Below are 8,750 nucleotides of genomic sequence, written 5' to 3'. Positions count from 1 at the left end.
GCCCCGGCGGCCGCCGCTCCCGGGGGCAGGTCAGGTAAAACAAGGTAAAACTCTGATTTTCTGGTGCTTACTGAGTTGAATCAGCTCCCAGAAAGTGCTGTGAGTGCAGGAATCCCCCTGTGAGCTGCTGGGTTGGCTTGTCTTAGCCCAGGTGGCTTATCAGGGCTCACTTCTGTCATCCTTGGATGCCACGCAGAGGGTTGCTTCCTCTGCACTCCTGCAGCCTGGGCTCAGCCTCGTGAGCCCAGCCGGACGGTGTTGTCCTGGGGTGAGGTGCTGCTCCCACAGAGCCTGGGTTGGGACATGGCAATGAGGACCCAGCTCGTGCACGATGGAGGCTTCCATGGCAACACTATGACCAGCCACACCACCCCAGAGTGGAGGTGCAGTTGTCCCAGTGCCCCAAGAAGGTTTCCTGGAGAACAGTAATCCATGGAGAGTGATTTGTGCCTATGGATGGATTGCAGGCTGTTACCTGCCCGTAGCTCCTCCCAGAGTCAGAAGGTCTTGGGTTTGTAGAAAGTGATTATCAGTCCTGCTCACTTTTGACCGACAGCACTCCCAGGTAATGAGGGAGCAGGGTGGTGCTGTGTGTTCAGTGCGGTTATTGCCTTGTCCTTCCTCTTCAGTGCCATTTTTGTGCCAGTGACACTGTACCCCGGGCTCTCGCTTTGGCTCACAGCAGCGGATAACTCGATCAGGCCTGCAAAAGGTCTTAGCATGGCTCTGTCCCCTCCCCAGCACTTCCCTGTACCCTGTCCTGGCCCCAGGATAATCAGCCCTTCCCATCTTCTCCCGAGAGCTGCTCCTGAAGTCCCGATACCATCCGTGTGCTACACTGGTAAGGGCAGCAGAGCATCTCCTCTCTCGAAAGCCTTGCTGATAACCCTGCTGACTGCACAGCAGATCCTGCTATCAAAGCCTTGGGCTTCGTTAGATCAGATGCATTTGTAACCAGCAAGTAGCTAACCCACCGTGTCCCCAGAGGAATGCAGGTGAACGTGCTGATGCAGCTGCTTTCCTGGGTTAATGTTTTGTTTCATGAGAGGGCATCTAGTCTGCTGGGGCAAAAGTCAAAGGTCACTCCTCGGCAGTGCAGTGTGAACTGGCATCAGATCAGGACCAAACGCTCCTCAGCAGCCTTAGAAGAAAAGGAGTGCTGGGGTGACGTGGCTGTTGTGCACCCAAAGAGGATGATGTTATTTGAAGTTTCTCTATACTCCCTGACGTCCTGGGAACTGGAGCTTAAAACATGCACTCCTCGGCGCCTGGTCTTCCAGGCTATCTGCTTGGATGGGAGTTGTGGTCTCTTCTCCTGCCTCTTCCCCTTGCTTGCAGAAGACATGCCAACTTATTGGGGACAAGGCAGCAGCACCTCCCAGCCAGGGCTTTGTGTCTGCTGCCCCATGGGACGTGCTCGGGCACTTGCCCAAGCCCGGCTCCAGCCAGGTAGCGGTCACTGTGCAGAGACCTGTGGTCAGCCCTAACGAAAAGAAGGACATGCTGGCTCTTGGTGTGACTGTCTTGGCCAATTTGCCTGTTTTTCCTGACCTTGCAGACCTCGGTGTTGCGGTCAGCACATGGTCTGATGAAGACAGAAAAACTCACAGCCACAGTTATGTGGCTGCAATATCTGGCCACGCTGCTGTGAGACTGGGTGACTTCAGAAAATAACCCTCTTAGCTTTAAAAAATAGTGAGATCTGTATGCTTACTGGCCTTTAATAGCTTGATGTTTGAAGAACTGAAATAGAAACTCCTGTATAAAACCACAGCATCCCCCAGCAGTGGGAGCTGCAGGCAAACTGCACTCGGTGCAGGAGGACCTGCTCTGCAGCCTGTTTATCACCTTTGTCACTCACAGTTCCTGTGTTTGGTGAAAATGTTAGCTTCTGACAAGTGCCCTGAGATTGCGGTCTATGCATAGGACATGATAAAGGCCATCCTGCCCCTGCCCCCAGCTCTGTCTTCTTTCATTTGACTGTAACTGTTCCTTAGGCAGGTGCAAAGCTCCAGAGGCTGGGCACCTTGTCTCTTGTTGCACATCTGCCCTGCAAGGAGCTGAGACACCCCCTTAGCCTCCTGTCCACGGCAGGGGCACACAGGGGCTGAGAGAACCGTGTTTGGTGAAAATGTTAGCTTCTGACAAGTGCCCTGAGATTGCGGTCTATGCATAGGACATGATAAAGGCCATCCTGCCCCTGCCCCCAGCTCTGTCTTCTTTCATTTGACTGTAACTGTTCCTTAGGCAGGTGCAAAGCTCCAGAGGCTGGGCACCTTGTCTCTTGTTGCACATCTGCCCTGCAAGGAGCTGAGACACCCCCTTAGCCTCCTGTCCACGGCAGGGTCACACAGGGGCTGAGACACCCCCTTAGCCTCCTGTCCACGGCAGGGTCACACAGGGGCTGAGACACCCCCTTAGCCTCCTGTCCACGGCAGGGTCACACAGCTGGCTGGGCAGCTCAACTTACAGAGCACCAGCAGGTGCAGCTCCAGGCAGAGCCCTGATTTCTGGCAGGGACAAGGAACAGAGAGGTGCCTTTCTCTGAATGCACACTGATGTGTGGATATATCTGGCCATGCGTCTGGTGCTGTTTAACCCAGCCTGAGCACTTAAGCAGGAGCTCCCAGTGGGTGTACACTTTGTCCTAGTAGCCAGGGCTGAAGTAGCTAAGGGAAGGGTGGCAGCTTGCTGAGGTGACGCCAGGAGATACGTGGGAGGGGGAGTAAGTCCAACTGCAGGGCCAAAGTCAAACATGCTGACACCGTTAGGCTGGGATGGCCCCCCGTCAGAGCAAGCTGCCTTGTTTGACTGCTCATCGGAAAACTCATTCCCTGCTGCTGGCCCTGGCTGACTCAGAGTCAGGCTGGGGCTCCTGTTTTCTCCCACTTCCCTTTTTCAGCACGGAGATACTGGATTTTTGTCCTTCATAGGGAGAAAAAGATTGTTTGGGGTTTTGGGGTTTTTTTCTTTCTATGAGTAAGAGCAGGAAAGATGATGGAAAAAACCCTTTGTTTCAGAGCTTCCTTCCTTGGGTACTTTTTGTCCCTGGGCTCAGCCCAGTCTGGAGCAGGAGAGGAGGGCACCCACTGTGTTCCCCATGACTGTCCCACCAGCAGCATGCTCCTTGCAGGTTCTCTGGAGCCCCCAGGTCCTCCCAGATGGTGTCTGCTTCTTCCGGCTCAGCCCCGACGGCGAGGAAGGCTACCCTGGCGACCTGAAAGTCTGGGTGACCTATACCCTCAGTGGCGGGGAGCTTGCCATCAACTACCGAGCTCAAACCAACAAGGCAACACCCGTCAGCCTGACAAACCATGCGTACTTCAACCTCGCAGGGCAGGTGAGCATGGGGAGATGAACCCCAGGGAGGGACACTGTGCAGGGGAAGACAGCCTAGGGGTGATCCATGGGCTTCCCGCGGTCTGGGGACACAGCATGCTTCTGGGGACACAGCGATGGGGGTTCTCTCTATGCATCCTGGGCTATGTGCGGCCTACATGCTGGGACAGGACTGAATCACATAGACCTCGGCTGTGGCATTATCCCAGTGCGTCGTGAACAGAGACATCCCACTGTGAATAGTACCTCTCCTTTTGTACCTAACTGGGGAGGTTCGGTCTCTTCTGGTCCCTCAGGAAGGTTACAGAGGAGCTGCAGAACTGGCATGCCCTAGTGATGGACCAGTATTTCTTAGTTGTCTTCTGTTGGCACTTGTGACACCACACACTGAACCCTCGCGTGGATGGTGCAGCTGAGATCAGGGCCTGCCGTGCCAACCAGAGCCAGCACAGCACTGAAATACCCCTGTCAAAATGGGGAGGAGAAGCACCACGGGAAGGGGACACGAGGCGGCCGAGGCCGTGGAGCAGAGCAGTGGCAGGGCGCACACCAGTCGCGGGTCCTGATGACTCGGTGGGCCCTGTATTGCAGCTCTCCCACCCCGTTTGTAACTGGGATCGGAGGAAGAGGAAATGAAACGTTGCTGGGCTGAGCGATAGGATGGGACAGCGCGGTCACACTTGGATGTGAGACAAAGACCCTTATAAGTGGTAGTGAGAGACCCCCCAGCCCCTTCACGCAGCAGGAGGCTGCTCAGGCTACTGCCCCCAGAAAGGCTGTGCAGTTGTGAGTTAACCCTCTGTTTGTCTTCCCAGCGGAACAGGAATAGCAACACCTACAGCATGCAACTCAGGCATGTCTCCGGGGGAGCAGGAGACCTTAGGCCATGACATTGCTGCTCAGATTAGACAGTGACGCGCAGACCCAGCTTTGATACTGCCTGCTTTTGAGCCCAACAGGTTCCCTGCCAGCATCCCTGAGGATGCAGGAGAGGAAGAGGAGCACAGAATCCCCTGAGCTGCAGGAGATGAGCCAGGAGGATGGGCTGTGCTTCCCCACACTTCCTTTCTTCCCCTTTTGCAAATCCTGAGCACCCACCATGTTTGGGTTAGTCGATCTGAGGGGTGGTAGTGCTTTCCAGGGTACGAGTTCAGACTGACAGTCTCAGCCCTGCAGGATTTACAGCTTCTAAGTCCCATGCAGTTTTTTGCCTGTGCTGTTACCCTTGTCCTGTACCCAGGGTCAAGGTGGGATGATGATCAGGAGGTGCCCCAGCACTACCAGGCCAGCTGTAGCACCACCGTGGGCAGCACTTCCTGGGTGTCCTTAGGGCTGCTTGAGTAGTGGAAGGGCTGCAGCAGGAACCGCAGTGTTTTCCATCCCGCAGGGCTCACAGGATATCTATGACCATGAGATCTCTATTGAAGCCGATTCCTACCTGCCCGTAGATGACACCAAGATCCCTACCGGTGAGTGGTGTGACACCCGGGTCATGTTGGGGGGATGCTTTTACGGGTGAATGTTCGAGGATATCGAGGAACAACACTGCCCGGCAAGGGGGGACTCAGCAGGACACAGGGGGCCCCAGGCTCAGCAGGACCCTCAACCATGGGCACAGTCCTACAGGACCTGAGCAGGGTGGGCAGAGCCAGGTGCTGGTAACAGGGTCTATCACCAGCCCCAGACCTGGAGAGGCAATGGAGCAGGGTCCAACCAGGATGTGCAGACAGGAGCAGCAGTAAATGGGACCAGAGAGAAGTGGGGTGTGAGGCTGCAATGTGGATCCGGGAGACAAGCTACCTATGACACAGGACCGAAGCACGTCCCTCCAGATCTGTTTGTCCAGAATTCCCTGGAGGCCAATCCAGTGTTCCCAGGGTCAGTGGGACCACCAGAGAGGGGCACTCCGGACTTTGACAGCTGGGATTGGCCTGGGACTTGCCTGCTTTGCTTCCTGCAGTGGTGTTCAGCTTTATCATACTTCTCTGCTTGCATTTTCCACGTGATACCAAGGCCTTACTTCCACAGATCTTACTTCCGTAACATCACTCCATGCTCAAAGTCCACAGAAAGCAGGAGAAGGTTTTCTTCAGGCCCAGTAGAAGGTGGGAGATGCAAGCAGCTTGATCCAGGCAGAGGGCTGCTGTCGATAAACACAATGGCACACCAGAAGAGGGTCAGGCCCCCTGACCTGGAGGGCAGCTCCACGGCTCAGTAGTGAGCTCTAGAGCTGCTGCTATCTCTGGTACTTAGGAGCCCCATGTTGTCCTTCCCTGCAAGGGCTGAGCCATCAGTCCCCTCACTGGGGTGGGAGAGCTGGCACTCCTGCCTGGGAGGCTGAAGACACAAACACTTTTCTTTCCTGTCTTTGCTGTCCTGCATGGCTGGAAGTGGGAAGGCAGTTAAGGAACACAGCGTGTTGTGCATACCAAGCGTGTGAATTCGACAGACGTGGTACCTCTGCTGTGCCCAGCCTCAGCAGGGAGCGGCGAGCTGGCAGCCTCTGGCACACAGTCTTGGTGCAGGGGGTAAAAAGGAAAGATGGGGAACACGTTCCCCATAGCCACAGGAGAGCCAGTGTGGGCACCTGCGCTTGGCCATGGTCTTGCTGCTACCAAGAGGACACCTTGCTTTGGGTGGCTTGGCTCCAACGCCCCACCGTGCTGCTCCAGCACCCCTTTTTATTTAGCATGGGTGGCTGTGCTGAGTTGCAGGAACAGCTCATCTGCTCACAAAATGAGTCTGAGGCTGAGGGTTTCTAAGAATGAAAAGCGTTATCTAAAAACTAAAGGCTGCATTTGGCTTAATTTTTGAAAAATGTAGAATAGCTTAAAATAATACAAGAAGCGGACTTGTAGGTTTGCTCCTAAATGATGGCTTTTCACCCAGCCCCGCTGCCTTAGAGGAATGGAGGCTGTCGAAGTGCCGACGCGGAGGCACGGCGTGTGAGGGTGCTGTACTGTGCCGGCGGTCTCCGGGGGACGGGGCGGTGACGGGAGCAGCACGCAGCCGGCCTGGCTGGGAAGGCTGTGCTCCTTAGGAGACAGCTAACATCAGCGGAAGAGAAACTCGGTGTGAGATGTGTGCCTGCGGGCTGCAGGAGCCCACGGGGCGGTTTCTGGTGAGCGCGGGCTCTGATGGAAACAGCAGGACGAGTTTCCCCGACCCTCTTGCAGGGGCTGCTCTGCTGAGTGCACCTTCTTTCTGGCTTCTAGAGGGCGAGGGAGAGAGGCTTTAAGAAGCTCAGGTGTCTGCTAAACCCAGAGCCATGTCTGTGTTCACGACCCAAAGCTGCTGTGTGTGCACGCGCAGCTGCACACCTGGCCGAGTGGGTCTCCCGGGCCAGGCTCCTGCTTGGCTTGGCGTGTCGTGCCTGGGCTCAGCCGGGGAAGAGCTTAAGGCCGTTCCAAACCCACTGCTTTGCTTCTACCGAATGCTTTCACCACGGAGCTGTTCCACATCGTGACTGTGGCCGCTTGCTGCCCCTGCTTTTTGCAGTTCCCTCTTGGTGTTTTGGGTAATGCAACCTTTGAGGGAGATAAAACTGTGTGTATTTTACGTAAGCACCGAAATCAAAATGGTATATTTTTTCTTTGAGTTTTTTCTGCCCCACAGCACGGTCCTTTTAGATAGGATCAGAAGCCACAGAAATGTGCTGTTTGCCAGGCACTTCTGCTCTTCAGCTGCTTCCTCAGGGTTTGCAGAGCAGAACGGGTGCAGAGCCACAGCCGAGCTGGGTGTGCGGCTGCAGCGAGCAGAGCACAGTGCGTGGGGCCAGCAGCGGGGCCGGGGTGACTGCTGCCACCCCCAGCACCGGCAGCTGTCTGCTGGCCCTTGGAAACCTCTTCCTTCGGAGAGGGGTAGAGAAATGGGACTTCGGGGGAGAATCCCCTCCCCTGCCCTTCCTCTCTCAGCTCCCGATTCAAACCCCCATGCCTTTGGGTTGGGACGGGTGTGCTTTGGACTGTGTTTAGTTTGTCTCAGGGATCTTCTCACTGCAAGAGCTTTGTCACAGGATACTGCATCACCCCATCAGGGCTTAAAAAAAGACTTGAGAGCAAACGCTGGTTTTATGGTCTTAAACCCTTTTTTCCTGGAATAATGCCCTGAGGCAGGAGGGGGCTGGCCCCAGTGCACAGTCCGTATTCACTGTCCCCACAGGTGGCTGTCTGGTGGATGTTTGGTCAGAGAGCTGGGAGAATTCGTTTATTTATTTAGAGAGAGATAGTATATGTGTACAAATCTTACCCACATATAAATATTAGCGGCTGGTAAGTTTTGAGTTAGTATTTATTAGCTTATATAGTTACATACACAAGCCCCCCCATCTGGCTTGTTTTCTGGCTCCTTGGCTTTTCTGGTCCCAGCTAAGCACAGCGGCGTCCCCGCAGGCTGCCAGCTCTGCTGGGGTCAAGGCAGCGATGTCCCAGTCCCAGTGGCAGTCACAAGGCAGCAGAGCACCGCAACGAGGCAAGGCTCATCCCTCAGCTCACCAAAGCGAGGGATCTCAGCCCTGCACAGGTGCAGTGCCGGGGCTGTTTGTCGGTGTGTGGGTGAGCAGCTGACACTGTTCTGTTTACCCAGGGGAGGTGGCCGCTGTGGAGGGCACTGGCTTCGATCTCCGGCAGCCTGTGGAGCTGGGCAAGCACTTGCAGAAGTTTCACCTGGATGGCTTCGACCACAACTTCTGCCTGCGGCAGGAGCAGACTCGACGCCTCGTGGCCAGGTAGGCGGGGACCCCAGAGGGGTCCCCCACCCCTGGAGCTGTGGGCAACCAGTGAGCCAGCCCCTTGACATTGCCACTGGCATCTCCCCAGGGCTCGCCACCCACCCACCGGCAGGACTATGGAGGTTCACACCACCCAGCCTGGCATCCAGTTTTACACCGGGAACAACCTGGACGGCTCCCTGAACAGCAAAGGTGCTGCTGCATACCCCAAGCACTCGGCTTTCTGCCTGGAAACCCAGAACTGGCCTGATGCTGTCAACAAGGTGAACTGTCCCCCCACTCCTGGTTGCTGCTTGGGCCCTGCAGCAGGGGACCATACCACACACACACACCCCCCCCCCGCCATGTCTCTGGGTCGTTAAATGTATAAACAACAGTTTGGTGAGGGGACAGTCTGTAGACACCAGGACATGGATAGACAACAGCATCCTGCAGCATTAGGCAGGGGTCAGCCCCATGCAGCTCAGCTTCCCAGGGGTGCCAGGTCTAGAGCAAAGTCCCCGCCAGGGCCTTGCCACATCCTTTCCACGGGGCCTGAATTCAACCCGAGGGGGAGGACTTGCCCACTCGGCAAGTTACCGGCAGTTAAACACCGGTGCTGCTGCTGGAAATGCCTGGGGGGAGCCGTGGGATGCCGCCGCAGGCAGGCAGGGGCTGCGGCCGCGCCCTCCTGGCGCCTCCT

The 8,750-nt window shown here is 56.0% G+C and overlaps 1 protein-coding gene across 1 annotated transcript in view; it reads left to right on the top strand.

The window, feature by feature from the left end:
* Window positions 1-1,338: 1,338 nt before the first annotated feature.
* Window positions 1,339-8,750, top strand: part of GALM (galactose mutarotase (aldose 1-epimerase)) — a gene marked incomplete at its 5' end in the record, with an annotated part of 7,676 nt that continues 264 nt past the window's right edge. The window contains 5 exons of the mRNA XM_010141087.1: window positions 1,339-1,572; window positions 3,134-3,340; window positions 4,727-4,808; window positions 7,924-8,065; window positions 8,157-8,331. Coding sequence (XP_010139389.1) covers window positions 1,339-1,572; window positions 3,134-3,340; window positions 4,727-4,808; window positions 7,924-8,065; window positions 8,157-8,331 — 840 coding nt within the window. The remainder of the gene's footprint in view (window positions 1,573-3,133; window positions 3,341-4,726; window positions 4,809-7,923; window positions 8,066-8,156; window positions 8,332-8,750) is intronic.

Source organism: Buceros rhinoceros, unplaced genomic scaffold (genome assembly GCF_000710305.1).
Source record: "Buceros rhinoceros silvestris isolate BGI_N320 unplaced genomic scaffold, ASM71030v1 scaffold17618, whole genome shotgun sequence".
In the NCBI taxonomy this organism is placed as follows: Eukaryota; Metazoa; Chordata; class Aves; order Bucerotiformes; family Bucerotidae; genus Buceros; species Buceros rhinoceros.
Note: the sequence above shows the minus strand (reverse complement) of the source record. Positions and strands in the feature narration are given on the sequence as shown.